This window comes from Sabethes cyaneus, chromosome 3 (genome assembly GCF_943734655.1).
Source record: "Sabethes cyaneus chromosome 3, idSabCyanKW18_F2, whole genome shotgun sequence".
NCBI classification, from domain to species: domain Eukaryota; kingdom Metazoa; phylum Arthropoda; class Insecta; order Diptera; family Culicidae; genus Sabethes; species Sabethes cyaneus.
This window is the reverse complement of record NC_071355.1, coordinates 149,240,715-149,263,990: the sequence shown is the minus strand read 5'-3', so window position 1 is coordinate 149,263,990 and position 23,276 is coordinate 149,240,715. Positions and strand designations below refer to the sequence as shown.

Sequence of the window (23,276 nt, the reverse complement as noted above, 5' to 3'; positions counted from 1 at the left end):
TTTAATTGTGCCCACTTAAGGGAGAGCCTACTCTGGAAGACCGAAAAATAATAGATTTTCGTAAATTCTTTTCAGGGTCTAGAATTATATATAGTTAAGTGTTGGGGTATTTTGGTTTTATTGGTTAAGGTATATTTTTGGATACCAGAATAGTGATTATTAGCTGGTGGCAGGTGGGCGCGTGAATGCCCTCTAGAAAATAGTTCCTTACTGGCGGTACGTGCCGAGAACCAACGAAGTATCGTAGAACGGATTTCAAGGATGATTTCGAAGCTTTAGATTAATACCTAAATTGTTACGTAGCCGTTTTTGAAAATTCGAAAAATTACCAAAATAGCTGCAATTTTACCAAAAGAAAAGTGTTTTTTCATCAAAAATCGCCAATTAAACGCTCATAAAAAATTGAAAAATTTAGATATCAAAAAACGAGTACGTAACAATTAAGATAATTCATTTTCACATGCTGAAAAAAAATTCAGCCAAATCGGTCTACTAGATTCTGAGATACCTACATGTACCGCCAGCTAAAGAAACATGGTTTCGGGGAAAATGCGTTCAAAGTTTCGCACAGCAATGGACTTCCCTTGAGGTGACTCCACAGTATTTGCCGTAAGTTTTCAACATGATCAGATATTTAAAAATTCTTTTGACATGACATTTCTGAAGGTATAAGCGTCTCGAAAATGCCAAAAAAATTCGATTTTTCCAACTTTCCAGAGTTACACACCAAATATTCTCAAACATTATAACTTTCGTACTTGATTGTCACCAATGGTTAAAAAATGAGAATTAAATACAGTTGGATTTAGAATTTGGCATGATTTGATTTTGGCAAGATTCGATTTTGGCATGCCTCGGTTTTGGCAACAAAAGTATTCGTTTTTGGCAACACAAAATATTTCACTTCCAAAAATAAACTCAAAAATCAATCGGTTTCCGCATACATGCTTTAAACGACGAAAAAATGATGCCCTGAGTATGTTCATGAAAAAAGTTATGTGGTTTCGAACAATAGGCAGTTGGTTCTAAAATTCATGTGATGTGAATTAGTGAAATTTTCGACCAATAAACAGCTTTTAAATGTAACATTAAAGCATTAATTCGAGAACAAGATACTAGCTTTTAAGAAAATAACAGTCGAGACACACTTTGGTGTTGACTCATGGCACACTGTCTGCGGCCCTTAGCCTGCGGCCGTGTCCGTTGTTTTCCCAGTCAACGCACTGACCACATCGTGAAATAATTTCGCACAGAAACCGAAATTCCAGCTCCAACGCTCAACCGGTAGAATACCAATAAGCCACAAAGCGCGCAGATCGCTGAACAGCCCGGCGGTAATCTCCCCAAAACACCTGACCATATTTTCGGGGTCGGCAGCCGGGTAAGCGATCAATTTCTCCTCTGTTACCTCTCCTTTCCGGAACGCTTCACCATCGTATCGAAACGACGATCGCCAATCGCAGACGCAAAATAACGCCACGAAAGGGAGGCCACGAGGAAACCGAAAACAGTTATATCGAACCGTATCGGAATACTTAATACCCTAATGCGAGAGCTGAACAATTTAATTATAAAATGAATTTTATATTTCACTCTTTGAGCCTCTATACCAATCCAACAATGGCCCTTCCAACGCCATTATGCACTACCATCGGCCTTTGGAAAGCTGGTCGACTCTCGCCTCTCGGTATTCGAGCCCTCTCGATTTCTGAATTGCGCGCTCAATTTCTTCGATTTATTCAATTTGTTTTACCCGCGCGCTAAGTTTGTTTGCCGATTTTCGTTGCTTTCCCCGCATCTTCGGCTAAGCCCCTCCGCAGATCTTTCCGGATCCAAAAAAGCTCCAATCGTTGGCTAACAGGTCGATTGTCTGCCGTCCGTCCGTCCGTCCGACCGACCGACCGACCGATCAGTTGTTGCGCGAATTCCCGCGGTAAACAGGTGTAATTTTTGCCCTCTTCTGGCACTTCTCCCTCCATCTACTGTGGACCGTTTTTTTTTTACTTTTTCTGTTTCTAGAAGCGCGCACAGATGCGATTTCTTTTGTTGTGCGCAGGTAATCGCGCTCCTCCAAGCTAGCTCCAGTCTGCCCGTCTGGTTCCAATTGAGAAGGAACTACTCTTCCCGGAGGTTCGTATTGGGTTGTTGGCACCGTCATCGGTAAACTGTGCTAGCTATCAGCACGGTGCGGTGGTATAACGTTTCGTGGCTATTATTGGGGCGCGATGATTATGATGATGGGACAAAGAGATGCTATCGCTGGCATACTCAAAATCGATGGGAACTTCCTCCCCGTTGACCAAGTAATATGAGATTTTACAGTCTAATGGGAAGTTGGACGGAAACACATCCTTAAATTGAAAGACAACGGAAAACTGTGTAAGATTGGAATTACAAAAAAACATCCGGTAATAGTTGACAATTACTTTCTAAAGACAGAGCATGGTCCTCGTACCATCAAATTAGCGTAATAATATACTCGTAAACACTACTCAAAGAAACATCAAATCGTTTCAGCCTTTGCGAATAAAAACTAAAACTGACCAATTTCAAAGTTGCGCTCTAACATGGTCAATTCTGCTCAAAATAAATAAATAAATAAATGAATAAATGAATAAATAAATATGGCCGAACATTACGAAAGGGCTAGCCCCTCTCCAAAGCAAGCCTAATTAGAGAAGAGGTCGTTTTACTCTCTGCCGGTTCAACCCGGCTTGATTCTATTAATATTTAACACGTAGGTCGCGTAGAGGAATAGGTGAACGATTTGCGTTTTGTCGTTGTCGTTGGCAGTCAGTCAGTCACTGTCTCTCTCCCGGTCTTATGTGATAGTGAAGAATCGCAACTAACGCAACGACGACTGACAGCAAGCGTCTGCCGCACGATCGGTTCGCCAGTGTGAGTTAACCTTTGGCATCTGTTGAACCGCGGGGTCGTCGGAATGTTGTGAATTTTATTTTTTCAACGTTGATTGCCGCAGCGATTGGTCCGTTCTAGTGGATGCCAGCGACGCGTAGAAATAAAGTACCCTGAATTATTCAAAGTGATGAGATTTGAGAGTTATGTATGTACTGAGAAGACAGATACGAAATTAAAACTTAAAATTTTGTAACCACAAACGTCAGGAATTTTATTACGTTGTTCCGAAAACTTGTTTTTGCTTATTAACTCATAATATCGGCAGCTTCAGTTTTCAACTTCGCTTTAGCTTAGCATACCTCACGATTCATCTCACACTTCAAGCCATCAATTGTCATTCTCATTACTGTCCATGTTATCAATTGCTCCACTTTCTTACCATTTACCGTCATGCACTCTTTTACGGAATCACTCATAAACTACGTGGAGATAAAAGGCGGCGATCGGCGAGGAAATCCATTCAATGTGCCGTACATAATTACACCTTCTATTGTGGCATTCGCCGTGCGGTGCATTCTGCAGCAACATCGGGCCTATGTTGTTCGATTTAGAAATCTAACCGACGGAATCTGTCACAGAGGGGAGAAAAAACAAACCAGCTAGCCCGAATCAGGAGACGAAGGAAGAAAGCTGTGTGTTGATTGGAAAGACACAACACAGAGCGTTAGCCATATCAGTTTTAGAGCTTTACCGTTGGGTTTCCGATAATTATCCGTGTAATTTCTTACCATTGTGCTAAATGCCCAGGAAAATGGTTCAAACTAATTTAAATCTGAAAAAAACGCTGGATAACGATCGATAATTACAGTCGTTTCTGGAGGGTATCTCAACAAAGGTGTGTTCAATTTTTTCAATAGGGACGTCAGTTCTTAGTTTATTAATGTCTATTTTACAAGCGTCATCAGCAAGATGTTTGAAATTGTCACCAGCGCGGTAGTGTTTATCGAATAACGGATAGATCGATTCGTCACAAAAACAACTTGTGATTTGATTTGAAATATGTGACTTTCAGACTTTCGACTCCATTTCTAATTCGATCTTTTGCATTTGCTGTCAATCCCACATTTTGCTATGCTATCATTAATGAAAGTATTTCACCATTCATGCTGACATGGCCGGAAAGTATGGACACTTGGACGGATTGCGTGTAGCCTTCTGATTAAGCTCAAACACATCGAGATATTCGCACTATTCGAATCGGTCAAGTGGACAACGGTCCGTTCAAAACTTGGTTGGACGGTCTACTGGTCACAAAGGTCAACCATAGGTTAAGGTTTATTGGGACAACACTCGTATACCGGGTAGTCAAACGAAGAGCTGCACAATGTTCTCAAGTCATAGTATGCTCTCGAAGAGAAAGGTATTTCGGTAGAGATGCTGCCAGAATTGGATGATGACAGAAGGGCACAGCAGATTTTGGAGGAAAGGACACTTCGTGTCGGCGATAGCTACATGACTGGAATGCTTTTCAAGGAAGAAACCCCCATTTTTCCGGACAGTTTGCCGATGGCGCAGCGGTACATGAAAAGACAACGAATCCACAATTGGAAGCGTCAGTGAAGCTACGAATAATGCAGTACCTGGACTACTGTCATAAAGCGACGAATGAGGAGCTAATCGGGAAAAGTGTCGAACGCCGTTGTCAACCCAAAGAAAAATAAAGTTCGTCTTGTATGGGATGCGGCGGCGAATGTGAACGGTGTGTCGCTTAACTGTAAGTTAATGAAAGGGCCGAACTGCTTACAGTCGTACCATCCGTAATCGTTAAATGCCGGGAAGATCTTGTCGGGTTTGAAAGTGACATCCGCAAGATGTTTCATCAGCTGAAGATCCGGCCGGAGGACAGATAGGCTCAAATATTCTTGTATGGAAACAAAACATATCTGATGAAGTGCTCATTGTTTGGAACTATCTGCTACGCAAGCAGATTTCGTGAAGGACAAAAATACTCATGATTACGTCGAGCAGTTCCTCGATGCTTAGCAGCAGATAGTCCACAAATACTACGTGAACGATTACTTTGACAGCACCTAGTGATGTCCGATTACTTCTCGATTAATCGAACTAATCGATTATCCGCTAAAATAATCGATTAATTTTTAATCGATTGCTTTATGTTCCGATTATTAGATAATCGATTACCTGGCCGATCGATTATGCCGGATTATTTAAAATTTTATTGTTTGACAATTTCTAACAAATTTAATTATTACAGTGGCAGGCACTTACCTTCTAAAATAACCACATGCAATCAGTCAGTTCGTTGGTTTCGAGGTACGATGCTGATCTAAGAAACCAGTAGTCGTATGTTGAAATCTCAGCTAGGCAGTGCGCCTAGATAGAGTCAGTAGGATTGTTGCAATAGCCCCGTAACTTTCTTGTACTCTAATATCTGGCTGTGAAGTCTGTCGATAAAGATGGGTCAAATCTTAGAAAGGATGTTTAACCCCAAGGCTTTGCTTTTAATCATCCAGTTTGCACGCAGTAGGCCGGTTTAAATACTACGCTGAAACCTAAAAACCAAACTTAACTTTATCTAGATATTAACCGTGCCACCGTCAAAAGATAATTCGAAATTTGTCAGTCTGTCAGACACGGAAATTTGTAAAGAATTTTTAGAAAACTGGGTAATACCCTTCATCTTTTTCTATACAAAAACCCGAATTAATCCACCTAGCGGCGTGACCTAGCCTTTCTACTGTCACAATAATCATCATTTAATTTCTCAGGAACATCTATGTATAATTAACTTGACTATATTTTTAAATATCCGTTCCGTATTCCTCAAAATCCTTATTTGCCAGTAAAATTCACAACGTATTGCGTAGAATAATTAAATTTTCTTTCCTTGTGTGCGTAAATACTTGTAATACCTTATTTAGTTTTATAATCGGTCGGCCTAAACTTTCGGGCTTCAGAGCCACATAGGAAACTTGTTTTGAATTGACAATATGAAATATGTGTTCAGAACAGATTTTTTGATAATTAATTAATACCATGTGTTCAAAAGTTAGCATCTTTGAAAAACAAGAGTTCAGAAAAATTATTATTATACTTCGCCTTTGAAGACAAAGAATATCGACAACAAAATGATTAATCTCAAAATTTTACTATCAGTTTGCTTGGCTTCAATTTTGGCTTCAATTATCTGAATTAGAAAAAATAACTGAATAGAGCATTAGATATGAAAAAGAGAAATTGAACTTTTTCTTAGCTGGCGCTCCTTCAGATAATTATTTTTGCATGAAAATCAAAACTTATGCTTTTTTTTAATGTACTTTCATGAAAAGATAGTCATTAGCTTGATCGCATCGTTTTTACAATGTTGGAGGGTTAGGAAAACAAGAGGGTTGCAAAAGCTGCGCCTTAAACATGCTTGAGAATGGGAAATATGATCGATATGATTTTCAGTGCTTGTCAGTTTTGATTTATTTGTTGAAACATGATACATGACATAAGACATCTGTCCTTTAAAATGTCATTAACGAAAACAAATCTTACAAAATTACTACCGTGCAACGTTTACTTCCTATTTTTCATATAACATTTCTAAGCTCTAGTATCTATTGATTGAAAAGAGCATCTATTGATGCGCAAAATTTGTTTGAAATTTGTATAAATTTATTTGGAAAAATCAACTCATTTTTAATCCTATACACCACCATGAAGGTATGCTTAAATTAACTGCTTTTCTTCGCTGTTTGCTTTTCGTGTACAATTGTGAGTAACAGCAAGTGAACAAAATGACAATTGAAATCTGAAATCAAAGAAAAGAAAAAGCTTTTCGATTGAATCCCATTATTTAATATTTATTTGCAACAGATACGTAGTTCGCCTACGACGTGCAGGCTTCAACAGCGTCTTATTTCAAAGCGTATACGTATCTGTTGCGAATAAATATTAAATAGTGGGATTTAGTCGGTAAAAGTTTTTTCTTTTCTTTAATTTCAAATTTCGTATTCCACTAAGAGGCTTCAAAAATTTCAGACAATTGATTCAGAAAAGTGAGAAACATCTTTTCTTGAATTTCAATGCAAATTTAAAAATTGCAAATTGTCATCCCAAGTAACAATTTGAGTTTTATTACACTCTTATGATGACATTCAAGACCAAAATTGGTCATGAAAACCACCATAAGAGTACAATCAAACTCACATTGCTGCTTGGGATCACATACACACACATACATACATACATACATACATACATATATACATACATATATACATACATACATTCTTACATACATACATACATACATACATACATACATACATACATACATACATACATACATACATACATACATACATACATACATACATACATACATACATACATACATACATACCTACATACATACATACATACATACATACATACATACATACATACATACATACATACATACATACATACATACATACATTGAATACAATCAACATTTGTTTTGAATTCACACGTTTTAACGGTTTAATATACGGTGCTTAAGTGTTAAAGTTTAAATTACTTTTGAATGAACTGTCCGATTTTAAATAACTCGGTTTCGTTTGATAGATCTCAGTAGTAATTTTCAAATAATAATAAAATGTGTGATGTTTTTCATTGAATTAATGCTTATATGTTACAAAAATATGTTTTAAATACTATTTTTTCACATTTCTTTATGTAACTTTCAAACTACAAGCCCAATCGTCATGAAATTTGGAAGTTAAGGGTTTGCAAGGCTCCTCTTTCATATGCAATCAATTTTGTTCAAATCGGTTAAGGGACCTATGAGATAATGAAGTCCCATATTTTTCATATTTTTATACATAACTTTTGAACTAAAAGTCCAATCAGTATGAAATTCAATAGCGACCAATGGGACACCTAGACCTTTCATTTGACACTAAGAACATTAAAATCGGTCCAGCCATCTCCGAGAAAAGTGAGTGAGATTAAAAGCGTCACATACACACACACACACACACACACACACACACACACACACACACACACACACACACACACACACACACACACACACACATACATACACACACACAGAAAATGCTCAGTTTTCGAAACTGAGTCGAATGGTATATGACATTCGGCCCGCAGGACCTTCTTTCCATTTCCGGTTTTCCAAGTGATTTCTATACCTTTATACTATATATTTATATAGTAGAAAGGCAAAACCAAAAAATGCGGTCTCCTCGACTTCTATGTAGCATGCTTAAGTCTGACTGCACATTCCAAAACACTCGTGGACAGTACTACGGGACGCAAAACTATTTTTTGGTGTCATGGTCTGTAACGAGGTTACAAAATAAATAAGGTAACAAACCCTATTTTCCAATCCCACACACAACCTTCACTAAAAACCTATTCGCGTTACCTGCCGTTAACCCCCAAAAAAAGGTTAGTGTACCGAGACAGTAAACAAACCCTGCTAATTCCCACCGGATGGAACCTGGCGAAACTAGCCGAAGCTGAATCGTCGGTCCCGTCGTAAAGTCCTGTGCTTGACAGGACAGGCAAATCAGTCTGGGGAATGAGCGATTTTAAAGATAACCACCTAAGAGACGACACGCAAGATTGGAAAGAGCTAGAAGTTAGAAGACGCAAAGTGATACATGAGAAGACGAAAAGCGAAGTAAACTAGTATTCGGAAAAGATACAATAAGTAGAAGTAAAGTGAAAAAAAAACACGGGTAGAAAATATAGGCGCTAAAGCGAGGTTAGATTACCTAGTCGAACGAAGCAAAAGACCACCAGCACCCTCCTTCAAACGGAGGTCTTCCCTTAGATCTTGAGAGCGCGACCGTCGTCAGTCGGCCTCAACACGTGTCGACCATGAGTGCGTGATTCGATTCTCCGAGCAACACACCGAGCGAGCAGGCAGTTGCTACCATCCGTGGCCCTATACACCATCGATCGTAGGAACCGATCGCCGAAGAGCCAACCGTATGCTATACCCACCACATAAGCAATTGTTACTGTCCATGGATTCACCACCGTTCGTACCGGCTACCGGATGTCGGACCCGGTCTTACTAAAACATTCGATTCACCATTTGCCACCCACCCCGTATCTGGTACGGGCTATCTGTAAGCGGTCTACGAAACCGCTAGTCTAGCACAGTCACCTGTTCATCGGAACATCAGAGACCCTTCGTCGACAAGAAGCAGCGAAATTAAGCGAAACGTGTAAATGAAGATCTGTTAGCCCTCGAAATGGTGTTTTCTACGATATGTGTCCTCGGAAAGTGTGAGTCACCGAATGTGCCCCCCCCCCCCCAGATCGGTTCGCGAGTTAGCCCCCGTGCTGCTCGAGCCAAAGATGCTGATAGCCCCCGGTAGGTTAGTGTAGGATGCCTAGGGGACGCTGAACTAGCCGATGGTTGCTCTTGTCACCCTGTTGAGTCGCCCGAACGGATTCAACCGGTGTTAGGTTCGTCGGCATTTCGTTCGTAAGTTTATAGTTGAGCGTTTGATGGACCTGCCCTGAGGTATTCTAGCCGGACCGGGATTGTATCGCTAAACACGCTCCTTCACGGCAAGTCAATCCATGCCTGGCGCTTAAGTGAAGGTTGTCACTGCTCCCTGCCCCAAAACCCATCCCGCCCCGTTACAGGACGTAAAGATTATAACCAATCGATTATTTCGATTAATCGATTATGCAGCGCCGATTAATCGATGTCGATTATTAGCCGCCTAAAAAGTAATCGATTATTAACTAATCGATTAACTGAAAAAATCGGACATCACTAACAGCACCGACACCATTGAAAAGACAGTCAAGAGTAAAAATGAGGTAAGATTAACGCACTCCAAGAGGGGCTCTGAAATCAAAAACTGGGTGTCCAACTCCCTATTTTCTTGGAGCAGCTGGGCGAAATAAAGAATACCCAACAAACCATTTTTTTTAATAGTAGCTTGTTCAACCATTGTGCAGCTTATTACTAAGTAACAAGTGCTTGAGAAGCTGCTATTCAACAAAAATGTTTGTTGGGTAAGCAGGCAATTCATACCGATTCGGACAACCTTGAACAAGTTTTGAGTATACTGTGGGACACAAAACAACGTTTCACGCTCTCGACAAGAATGCATGACACGTTACTAGCTGCTAGTACTAGTACTTAGCTGCTTCAGGAGTCTTTTTGACCCTTGACCCTTTTTGACTACTGGCACCGTTCACCTTTTAGGCGAAGGTACTTATTCAAATTCTATGGAGAATGGCCTTTGAGTGGGATCCAAAGAAGAAGGATAAAGAAGAAGTGTTGAATGGCTGGAAAATATGGACGACCCAGGTAACCAGTAAGCATTAGTATAAGCAGTAAATCAATCGTTTTTTAGCATCCCTGGCGTTTTATACTGCAGGTTGCTGTTTATCAGCCTTTTGGTTGCTTAGCTGTTGTAAATTGGCATTTATAATTCTATTTAAAATCTTCTTATCGGTAACTAGCTGCAAATAAACTTTCTCAGCACTATAAGAGGGCAAGCAGTAAAGTAGCCGCATATTTTGACAACATAGTTTTTAATTAGCATTTAAGGCGACTTAAAGGCTTATTGGCTTGCATTAAAATTGCATTGGAAATGCTTATTGGTTACCTGGGGAGTCTGTTAGGTGACGTTGAGGCGGTGAAGATTACTCGGTACTACTTTGGCGACGGGTTAGCATTCGACTGCTCAACGCTGCAACTGCACATTGTTACCAACGCCAGCGAAAAGGCATACGGTTGTGTAGGCTATTTTCGAATCCTGCCTGGTGGTGTCCCCCGGTGCCCACTGGTACAACCAAAATCATAGGTCGTTCCGTTCAAACACGTATCAATCCCACAGAGAATCACAGCTTTCCAGTGCGGCAAGCCTTATATTGGACGGACTCCCGCACTGTGAAGTCGTGGATAGTTCCGATTAACGGAAAGACAAGGCGTCCGTGGCATTCCGGATTGGAGAGATCATCAGCCAGTCACAGTCATCGGAGTGGCGATGAGTGCCAACCTAATTATATGTTCCGGATCCACTGACCAACTGACCAAGAACAAGGTCCCACAGCTGGACTCGTGGTTCCGAGCTTCACTGTTTTTGTACAGATCAGAATCTTAGTGACCGCTGCAACGACCTATGAAACTAAACGTAGAAGAAGAGATGCGAACGGCATTCTTGTCACCCGACATGGAAGTACAAGCTCAGTTGGTGGACGTAATCAGATTTTCCAAATGGAACGTACACGTCAGAACACTGGCGTGTATGAAAAGGTTCATCGCCTTTCCACGGACGAAGCGATTAAGAAAGGCTATAGAAACTATTCCAGCCCCAATGAACGTCAAAGTGTTGATCATAAGGAAACTACCGTCGGCCATTAATCCGGAATAAGTATCAAGTAGCAGAAAGAGCGCTGTTGAAGCTAGCTCAGGATGAAGCGAACCTGGACGATGTTAGAGTGTTGCTGAGGAGTCCTCAAGCAGAGGGATCAACTGGAGTCAAACTCGAGAAAAGCGGTCCTCTCTACAAAGTGTCACTATGTTAGACATTATAAAAACGGAAGCTGTCAACAGCTGAGTTAATGCCGTTCGAACTGCGATCACTAACGAAGTGCGCCAGAGGTTCTATATACCTCATCTTCGAGCCGAAGTGAGGAAGCTAATTGATAGCTGTATGTGGTGCAAAACTTGAAAACGCAAACTGGAAGCACCAAAGATGACGCCGTTACCTGTGCAACGCGTAACTCTCAATCGTCGTCCGTTTAGATTTACTAGGGTGGAATTCTTCGGTCCTTTGCAGGTTACTGTCGGTCGGCATGTAGAGATACCACGGGTGGTATTGTTTACCTGCTGTATCGTCAAAGCAATCCTTCTAAAAGTCGCCCATAGTTTGTCAAGTCAGACATGCTTGATGGCGATACGACGGTTTGCAAGTCGACGCGGAATGCCAACGGAGTTATTCTCAGACAATGACTTTGTCATGGATTCGAGAACGAAATGGAACGGCTGGTGGGTTCAGCAAAGAAAGCGTTATCAGTGATGGACGACGGGCGAAAACTAACAGACGCGGTATTGCTGACGGTTCTTGCCGAGGCTGAAGACGCGATCAACTCGAGCCCGTTGACATACATGCCATAGGGGTCGGATACAGAAAAAGCACTGTCACCAAATCACTTCCTTCCAGGTACCCTCCAGGTGGTGCAAAATCGTATGTTGTTTCAGCGAGTGGAACATTGAGAGACAGCTACAAGCGTTCTCAGTAGTTATCGGACAAGCTTTGAAAAAGGTGGCTGTAGGAGTACTTGTCATATATCAACAAGCGAACCATATGGTACGAGAATCAAGATCCAAACGGCCAGGTGTCGTGGTCTATCTTGCAGACAACGAGAATAGGAAGACGAGAAGTCGAGGAATAGTGGAAAAAGTTTTCAAGGACATCGACATACCCTATTCTGTATTTCGAACGGATGGGTTTTTCGAACGAAACTGGATGGCATTCTTCAATCCGTCAGCAAAATCAAACAACTCGTACGAAACAAGTCGAACGAAATACAGAGTAAAGGTGCATAACTCTGGTTTTAGTAGTGCACCCAAACCAGAATTACGGGCCGGCATTGTTACAGCGCCATTGGGAACTCTACCGAATGAGTCAGGTGCTCCTGAAGTAGAAGTTTTTACAGTGAATTTTGTGGTTAAAAGAGGATTTGCTAGATAGATAAACAAGACTGTAAAGAACGCAAAATGTTTCGGATTAATTAAACCGTGAACTACACATTGCTGTATGATCAAGAATCGAGTTGCTCAAAAAAATTTGTCCCGGAAACGACGGGACACGCATTATAATATTGAATGATTACAAATTATGGGCACTGTATGAAATAATTGAGAAATTGGCTGTAGTCTCGGAAGTAAATAGGATCGGATTTCGTCTTACGAGAAGGTAACGGTGTAAAGGTGAAATCGAGAATGTGATAAAGTGGTCAGGTTTTGAATGTTTATAAGTCTTTTATTTAATGGTCGATCTCTTAAGCCTGTTCAATTGTCTTCCGAAACTTTCCATTCGCGATGCAGCGAAGACGGATATTTCCATCTAGTTTGTCCAAAAGAGGATAAGGGTGCTGGTCTCATGATTGTTTTCAAGATCCGGAAGGCTCCAAGCCAACAAACATTACAAAATTCGCGGCAGAAAGCTGTATCGAGAATGACCAACGAAACCAAAGTGCGTCGTGATGGACGACGAGACATACCTCAAGGTGGACACGAAGTAGTTGCCGGGGGCAGGATTTTTACGTTGCCACATCATGGTTGACCTGATGAGATAAGGAAGAAGAAGGTGAACAAATCTGTCAAAAAGTTTTTGGTTAGGAATTCCATCTGTGTGCTTGACAAGATAAGCCAGTCATACATTACAAGCCATGTCAACAACGCGCAAATCTTCCGGGACGAGTGCCTCCAGAAACGGCTGCCTTTATTTACACAACTCAAAAGCCAAAAATTTGATTTTAACAATGCTGATTAAAAATTTGCCTTATAGGGAGGTGTTTGAATCCCCTTGGCTACGTCCATGCCTTGCGGCAAATCCTGGAAAATTCCGAGAATGCATGTCCAACATGCAGTTTCACCTTTTGTTTACAGACTTCAAGGCGGCATACGATTCAGTTAAACGAAATTAGCTGTTGCGGATTATGCTCCTAAATTCGGCACTGATTCGATTGCCGGATTGTCACCGAAAAAGTAAAAAGTAACGTAAAGCGTATACTATAATTAAAGCAACTTTTTGCAGTGTATAATGTAGACGTTCAAAAGTTTCTTGCATTTCTTCTTTCGTTCTGCCGTTCTTTCGTTCTTTCGTACTTTCGTTCAATCGTACTTTCGTACTTTCGTACTTTCGTACTTTCGTACTTTCGTACTTTCGTTCTTTCGTTCTTTCGTACTTTCGTTCATTCGTTCATTCGTTTTGTCGTTCTTTCATTCTTTATTTCTTTTAGTCGACATCATAATATGCTAAGCAACTTCTAACATTTGCACTAGCAAAACTTAGTCGAATTTGTAGAGATTTGATCACGTGATTCACCTTAGATTAGACTCAAATTAGCATATAAAATCAACCTATTTATTCATTACACGATGCGGAATATAAATTTTCCCCAAGGCTACTGAAGAAACAAGATGCAAGCATTCGTGGTATTTGCCAATAATGTCTTTCTTTTGGCTCTTGTCTGATGCACATGCCAAAGGAGAATGCGAACTTTCTTTTACAACCCATTGATGGCCGGCCGGGTTGGAGAATTTACTGCAAACATGAATAAACATTCACTCACCTGAATAACACCAAGCGGGCCATACTACCGATGTTTCCGATGAGTTCACTTCCCTCATGATCTCATCGGAACTGTTCGTGGATCGGCCGATCGACAGCGGCAATCATCCGTCAAGTCTTTCACTTTGCCCCGCGCCGGTGTCTTCTCAGAAATTAATCGCAAAACGCTTTTTCAACTTAATAAATACTAAAAGTATAACTAATATTAAACTAGACGATTGTATACGCTTCGGAAGGATCCTCCACAAACAAATGCACGCTAGAAGGTTCTACACTCTAATCGACCATCGCCGGTAAACCGGTACGTGACTTTGGGCTTTCTAGGAGAAATAGTTTACGGTTTTCGCGGTTTGCCACTACAACGACCAGCGCTACTAAACCATTCGAAGGTACACACCACACAAACTCACACCGAACCCTTTCGATAGCAAAAGTGAATAGTGGCTACCTACAACTGTGACATCGAGAAGGTGAAACTCTTATCAGTATTTGAATAGACGCACATTTATCGTCGTAGTTCGGTTCAGCAGCTCAAGCCAGTAAGATTTTCTGGCTTCTATTGGACGGGCAACAAATGTTCAAACTGGGATAGGTTGCAGTAAAATCTGAAAAAGGAAACAATAATAAAAAAAACTTTTAGATCGGCAATCGTATAAGTGGATGGTTATGCTAGAAAACATGAGGAGAGGGATAAATTTGATTTGATTGTTACACTCAGAGGTCATCAAAATTTGCAATTGGCGCAAAGGTCCAGTAGATTGTGTAATATTTTCTAAAGCTTGGAAAATACGTTCGTTTGATGGAAAGAATAATGATATATTTATGATTTTTTGCAACTCTTATTCAAGCTGTTACAGTAATTGTTTAGTACTACGTGGTTTATTGGCGATTATTTCCTAGCGCTTTAGCAGAAGTTTATTACAATTGAAATGTTCCGCAATTTTTTGTCTCTCTATCTCTCAATACTCGTAATTTACAACATTGAGGCAATAGATATTGTTGTTGCAGTTGAAAATCGTAATAATCGACGTGCGACATTCGGTTTTATTCTTGTTCTGTGTGTCGCAACTACGTCGCACGTGGTGCGCTGTGACCGCACATTGATGCGCTATACAGCGTACCACCTGCGATCAAAGAAGAAAAACGATAATTACACATAACAGTATAAAATCTATCTGATACACACTTAAACAGTTCGGCAAATTTTACCGAAATCTAAACAGCTGAACGTTTGGTAAAAATATCGGTCGTCCATGGTCCATATCGACGTTTACGGATCTTTAGTATCGTTTGGTAACATAAAAAATTTTGCCTAACGTTCAGCTATTTAGATTTCGGTAACATTTTACCGAATTCGGTGCTTTTTTTAGTGTGTACATAAGGTCGGATCAATTTAACTGTATTGGAACAAATCCAAACTGATTTTGAAAGAAATGTTCGTTAATACAGAGGAAATTTTTTTTCACCGTAAAAACGGGTAATATTGATCAGTGGGGTAACCTTGATCAGTTAGACCCTTCTTAGATAAGAGTAAAATAAACAACCTCTGTTAAGGGGACATAAATGACTAATTTTTTTTAAATGTTTTTTTTTATTCGGATTTTAATTCTACAGATCTTTCCGCTTGATGATCTTTCCGCAAGATGATACAATACAAAAACTACTTATAGTTAGCTATAAAACCATAATTTAACTATTAAGAAAGCAAATTTATTGTGTTTGCCTATATTACCACGATAAAACCGGTTGGCTGCGACATATCTCTTACAAACTTACTATAAGTGGAGCGTAGCAATACAATATAGCGCACCAATCAGAGTGATCTAATTGCGGTTGCTTGTCAAACCGAAAAGTAAAGTTTAACACCGAAATAATTTTTTATACGAAGCTATATAGGGGAGAAACGTCTACAGTGAGACACTTTTTTTCCAAAAATTTTAAAAATTTTTTGGTGATAGTTACCAACGAGGTCTTCAATCCATTTGAAAGGTATATCCTTCTAGTTGTCTAAAAAAAATATTTCAGCCCGTTTGGTTAAAAGATAAAATAGTTACAAACGCAAATGTGAAGGTGTCTTTTTGGCTTACTGTTCCCCAGTAGGTGGGAAGATTGAGACAACGAGTATTGAATACTGAGACACATATTAGAATTAAACTTAAACCATATTTTTTGGTAACAAAGAATAGTTTAGAAGTCGTACTGTTTATTTTGTGCATAAAGGATACATTATTGTTGTGCAGTATTGAAAATTCCGATTTTCCTCACATCTACATTTATATTCATATAAAGGACAAATCCTGGTTATCTGACCTTCAACTTACACTTCAGAACTCATTTACAATCAATTTATATGGATTGGTTTACAATTCAACTCAAAATTTTTTTTTTGGAAATTACCCACATCTGTTTGTCTCACTGTTCCCAATAGGAATGTTTTATAAGAAATAGTGAAATAGTTGTGTTAGCAAACAATTCGATGGTCTTATATTTTTTTTATCTCTCATTCCTATGAGATGCCATGTAGTAACGTTAATTTGGATTAGTTATGCGATTTGCCGTTAAAAATCACCTGAAAATGTTCGCAATAAAATTTACTTTGACCCCCCCAAAAACGACTTTTTTGAAAAATGTACTTAAAAATTAATAAATTTTTCTCAAACTGTATTATGTGATATAAATTCACAAACTTTACTTTGCAGGAAAATATCATGGATCTTGTATGTTTTATGGCGAAGCTATTCCCGTTGTCTCACTGTTCCTATTGTCTCACTGTTGACTACTCTCCCCTATTTGCTATATATAGCTATATATTGCCATTTTCTAGCTTTTTTTTTGTCGCCAAACAACAATTTTCAAAACAAACCATGAGTTGCAGAAAGGAAATTATAATTAATTGATTTTCATGTTAGAATGCAACTAGAATGATTTTGCTAGAAACTAAAATTGACTAATCGGATATATTTATTTTATTTATTGGTTTTCAAAAATTGCATAACTATGTTGGCGCGTTGAATTTAGCCACTTATCATTCCAATATGCACGATAAGACTAATGCGCGTATGCTGCACAACTAGGAAAACTGCTGAAAAATTATTATACATTCTTACTATTATACAGATATTTTATTATGATCACGGCTATGGGCTGATTCTTCAAGAGGTTATGAAAACCTTCTGAAGAGTGGGTTGCTTGATCAGAATGAAGTTTTATAGAGATCATCAGGTGGTTCTAGTAGAGCTCATAATTTTATTAGTGGTTTTATGAAATTGGTCATGAAAGCCACTAGAGGAACTGCTGCTTGGACAGTACTTGTAGAAGAAATATTCAAGAAAAACGTAAAAAGTAATCAATGTTACCACGTTTTACGGTATATCAGATTTGTAACATAGGTTCATCTACTGCGAATAGTTCTGAGCGATTATTGGTACTTTTTTGAGAACCAATACGTTTCTTAGCAATGACAGTAAAATTGATCTTTATATTTCTCCAATTGTAGGAATTCTCTATTACAAGATTCAATACAAACTATTTTTGAAGTGAACCCGCTGTTTCTATCCAGTTAAGTTACAACAACTCTCATCTCTACCTCCACGTGACATCGGTCGGGATACGAGCAACCTCAGTGGAGATCGGATAGCCAACGCCGGTTGAAACCAAGGTCATCTGCTGACATCGAAAGGGTACTTACACAAAAGCTGTGTTGGAACGATGAATAGCCTTGACAGCATTGAGCGTCTCATCCAACATCCAATCCAAATTTTTACGCTCTGAGGAGTCTTTCAGAAATATCGGGAGTACCACGAGCCCACGCATTACATCTTTTTTGATTTCCAAGCAGCATACGATACAGTCGTTCGAGACCAGCTATGGCACATAATGCACGAACACGGTTTTCCGGATAAACCGACGCAACTGATCAGAGCCTCTCTCTCGGTCATTCTCCAGTTCCTTTGAGACGCGGCAAGGGCGTTTATCCTGCATACTGTTCAATATTGCTCTTGGGGGCGTGATCCGATGAGCGGGCATCGAAACGTTGCCTGCACTATTTTCACCAAGGTCAGCCGACTCCTAGGCTTGGCAGATGACTTTAATATCATAGCCAGAAACTTTGAGACAGCGGAGACAATCTACGCCAGACTGAAAGCGAAGTTCAAGAGGATTGGGCTAAAAATAAATGCGTCGAAGACCAAACACATGTAAAGAACCGGCTCAAAGGAAACAAACGCGTACCTGAGATGGACGGTAACCATTGACGGCGACGAACTAGAAGTGGCCAATGAGTTCGTGTATTTGAGGTTGCTGCTGATCGTGGACAACAACACTAGTAAGGAGATCCAGCGGCGCGTTCAAGAAACATACGCCGCCGTACGAAGCTGACGATGTACAAAACTCTCATTAGACAAGTGATTCTTTATGGAGTTGAAGCCGAGCTGATGCACACGTAAGACAAACGCGCCCTTGCCGCGGTTGAGCGGGAGGTACTGAGGACGATATCTGGCGGAGTACAAAATAAAAGCGAAGAGTGACGAAAACGTATGAATCACGAGTTACAGGCACTGCTTGGAAAGATTCCCATCGTACATCTGGTGAAAATCAGTAGGCTACGGTATGCCGCACACGTCCTACGAATGCCGGATGACAGTGCGACGAAAATAATTATCTTCAATAATCTCACACGGCACCAGGAACGGGGGAGCTCCACATGCAAGGTGACTCGACCAGGTTGAAAGTAATTTACGGCTTCTGAAATGAATGAGAAATTGGCAACGAATGGCCCAAGATCGATTTGAATGGAGACGTGTGCTTGAATCAGTACGAGCCTCTCCTGCTCTAGGGTACTGACGACGACGACAACTTGCCCACGTATTATATTTTCGTGGATTTCAAGACAGCTACAGCTGATCCTGAAGAACTGAAGAGCTCTTTGGCGTGGGGGTCAGTGAAGGGTAATAAAAAAAGATCATAAAGCACTTCTATTGAAGGTGTGATTATGAAGCGAGCGAACGGCACGATTTACAATAAAAGTAAGCAACATCTAGGCAGTGTTAAAAAATTCCTAGCAGCAAAAAACTCAATGAGATTTCAAGCACCATGAAATTTCAACCTTGATCAGAAGCGCCGAACTCACATATGAATTTCTCTCGCTATTATAAATTATGTCTCTGTTGCTATACGATGTAAAACAAACTCAGCTGCGAGCATTTTGCTTACTTCTTCTACAGTTGCCATTTCATACAATGAACCAGCGAGCGAAAGAGAATTAACCGCCAGAGAAAACATCAGCAGCGAAAAAAGCTAGCACACATTCATGAATTAAGATGGCAAACAAATTGGCGGAATTTACATTTTTCCTTCGCGGGAATCGACATTATCTTAACTAGAAAGTACAAAGCCTAATAAGAATTAGATAAACATTTATTTTAAATGTGTGTTTTAGTTTAACTTTACGATTTATTTAGAGATTCATTCTCTTACGCTCACTCCCAGTTTCGTAGAATGCCGAGAGAATGCCTATGCTGTTCAATAACGAATTTGTATGTATATGTGTATAGCTCCGGGTAGCAGTTGTAGCAAAGCAGAATGTGATCAAGCGAGAAGAAATATGTGTGAGTTTTGTGCTTCTTGCTATGAAAACAGAAAAACTCACGCGTGAGTTTGTTCTGCATAGGATCAAGTTGACATGATTCACAGTTGATTTTGATTTTTGATGAGTTTTTAGATTTCGAGTTTTTAACGTCACTGCACCTAGGCTTCGCGAATGACTTCGAAGTAATTACTAGAAACTTTGCGACGACAGAACTAAGCGAATCGATGCGTCGAAAACCAAATAAATGTATGCAGAGGTTCAAGAGAGCACGACGTTCGCCTCCCACGGACAGCGTCTCAACTCAATCAACTTGTCTCAAACAATCAACTTGAAAAGGTTGGCGAATTTATTTGTTTGGGGTCTCTGGCTACCACTGAGTGAAGTGTAAAGTGATTCAACGAAGCATTTAAGTCGGCGTTACGATGGCGTTGCGTCATGTTAAGATGTTTCGGTTAAGGAGCATACGCTATCCCACGAAGCAGACAATGTAATCCAATCCAATGCTCCGAACCAACGCCAATTAGACCGGTAGTACTTTGCGGACCGACTTGAAATCGTTCCGATGCTTACGAAAAACATGTGTATACTTGTCGAACGGAGTTGTGAACTATTTTTGGGGAGCACAAACGGAAAGCAAAGATGAATCACGACCAGGAGCCACTCCTTGGAGAGATTCTCATCGCACACCTGACAAAAGTCGGGAGGCCGGCACGTAGCGAGGATGCTAGACGACGACAGTGTGCCGAAATCTGTTCTCTTCAAGAGCCCCAACAACACCAGCAGTAGAGGGGCTCAGCATGTTAGATAACTCAACCAGACCGAAGTTGACTTGCGAGTGTCGAAACGTTCAAGGAATTGGCGACAAGCAGCCGAAGACCGAGTAGAGTGTAAAAGAGTTCAACACATGCCACCCCGTCTCTAAGCAGCGAAGAAGAGAAGGTTCGGCCAATCAAATTTTGGGAAATTTGAAGAACTAGTTATTATTTACAATATTTTGCTGAATAAAGTTACGACGCTACAATGCTCGTACCTCATTAGTAACTAAGTGCACGTTCATTTAGTCACTAATGAGTTAAGAATACAGTTTTTCGGTTGTTCATTGCACCTTGCCACCACCGTGTATGAAATGGGGAAGAAAGCCACTAGAGAGAAGCGCCCAATATAGCTCTAGCTATCTCAAGCCCCTAGCTAGCACCTTCGCGTGGCAATACCCGGAAATACTTCAATTTATAATTAAGTAGCCGAGCTAGGAAATGAGCGGTCGTGTGGTTTTCGGCTTCTAATCTTACAACTGTAGTTTCAGGCAAACCATTGAACCACACGACTGTATTTTCAAGTATTATCCGCATATTATTTAAAGTAATATATTTCGTAGTTAGTGTTTTTAATCTATTTCCAGAGAGCGTAGAAAAGCACCATATCCTATTGCAGCCTGGCTTCTGGTCCAAATGCCATTAGTTCATCCCCGAGGATCCGGAGTATCACTTAACCTTTATTAACGAAGATACTTCTAACGACAGTAAATATCTCATTATCTATATGGAAAGCGTTTGGTACGGGACATCCACGTTTTCTTCATTCCCCTTGATTGCAAGGAGTAGAATGAAATTAGGTGTTATTTTCGCTTTTTCGGATGGTAAATGGTTGAATAATGCGCTGCAGAACCACCATGAGGTTCCACAGCCTCTTATTTAGCAACTCCTATCTCGACCTCCTCGTGGTACCATCCGGGATACGTTCCTTAGTGGAAATTGGACAACCGATGGAAACTAGGGTCGTATGCGGACAGAGAAGGGGGCACTCATGCGAAGGCTGAAGTGTAAACTCTCCGCCTGCAGGACGGTTCTCTTGACTCCCAAGAACCAAAGCAGAGGGTGCAAAGCCCCTAAAGGAGATGGTTGTAAGAGCTGTTATCCATGGCTATTATGTAAAAACTTGAATGGATAAACCCCTAATCCAAGGTGTGACGCGACCCGTGCCGAGGGATGAATGGTGGAGGGGGTTCTATAAATTCTCTCGCCGCTACGGAGCCTGTGGAGTACCAGGGCGCCCTCCACGGCAATTTGCCCTTGCTGCATCAAGGCGGTCACTGATGCAGTGGACGATTTCTTACCGTGCAAGCTATCTCTGCCGAAAAACAAAGAAACGAATGAGGTGGAGAGGAGAGTAGGGGAGAAGCAGGACTTGAACGATGCGCTAGCAGGGGTTCAGTCCTGATCCTCGTCTATCCTCAACACGCCGACTCGTTGTGAGTCGACAAACGAAGATGTGGCTTCAAAACTTTCTACTCACGGGTCGAGATTCACTCTGCCTGATCTCTGACTGTGTGCTGGAGGGTGGGCTGAAACAAAAGGAGAGCCGAACAGTTATGGCCAGTAGGATGGCTGTACAATCGCTCAAACAATCTAAATAAATATACAACGTCGAATATCCACCTCTAGGTTACTCAAAAGTTGCTGAGTCTTAATAAGAGAGATCTCACTAAGCTTGCCGGTCTTGCGACAGGATATTGTCCGAGTAAATATCATCTCCGGAATCTCAGTTTCGTACAAGATGATGTTTAACTTTGGAACCCTTGCTCTGCAATCCTGGAGCACAAATAGTACGCAGACTGCAGTATCTCAAAAAGGGGAGATCTGGTTGGCGTCGCCGATCAGGGTACTAGGTTCATAAACCTTGTCATCCCTGATTGGCACATGTTTCGCTCCAGCTACCAGCCTGTCACTTCCTCAATAAGTGATAGGTAAGCTTGAAGCGTATAGTAAAACAATAAAACGGGACATACCACAATAGTTCAAAATAATGGACGCAGTGGTAAGAGTACCCAACAGAGGAGAAGAAGGTGTTATTTCTGGTTCCACTTGATTCCTTGGAATCCTCTCTGTGGTACATGCTACGCAGTTTGCCCGGTTGGAATGTCTGAAATAGGCGACGTCCCAGAAAATCGGAAAATTTTCTTTGGAGTTTTATGGGAAAGTAGAAGTCCTCAATTTTTTTGAATTTTGTTTTCGTTCATAAGTCCGTTAACCAATTTTGGTCATAAAAGCCATCATAAGAGTATAATAAATCCCAAATTGTTACTTAAAAAAACGCAATTATTGAAAAAAGATTAAAAATAAAATGCATTTACTGAAAATATAATTGTATTTCTAACTAGGCTACAAATAAAATGAGCAAAACATCTTGTTGATTTGACAGCACCTAATTGCTGCTACCAAGCGACAACCTGGACGTCTCCTATCCTGATACTATTAGTGAATGAAAGCGTTATAATAAAACTGCGTAATTCCCGAGTACATAAAGTTGTATTCCATCAATGGTTGTGTCCATTCATATCTCTGATACTACCAATATCCGCGTTCAACACCACAGAAATAAACTTCAAATATTTCCAGTGAGCGTCATGATCATGATGATGACGCTGATGATGCAGATGACGATATTCATTCAATGATGACAAACAACCTGGTTTACAGCAG

At 40.5% G+C, this 23,276-nt stretch overlaps 1 protein-coding gene across 2 annotated transcripts in view; it reads right to left on the bottom strand.

Annotated features, from left to right (window-relative positions):
- LOC128741835 (probable serine/threonine-protein kinase DDB_G0267686) overlaps positions 1 to 23,276 on the bottom strand; it is a 282,954-nt gene that overhangs the window by 231,511 nt on the left and 28,167 nt on the right. For both annotated transcript variants that reach the window (XM_053837920.1, XM_053837921.1), the window contains exon 2: positions 14,212 to 14,815. In XM_053837920.1, the coding sequence (XP_053693895.1) occupies positions 14,212 to 14,269 (58 nt within the window). In that variant the 5' untranslated portion in view covers positions 14,270 to 14,815. The remainder of the gene's footprint in view (positions 1 to 14,211; positions 14,816 to 23,276) is intronic.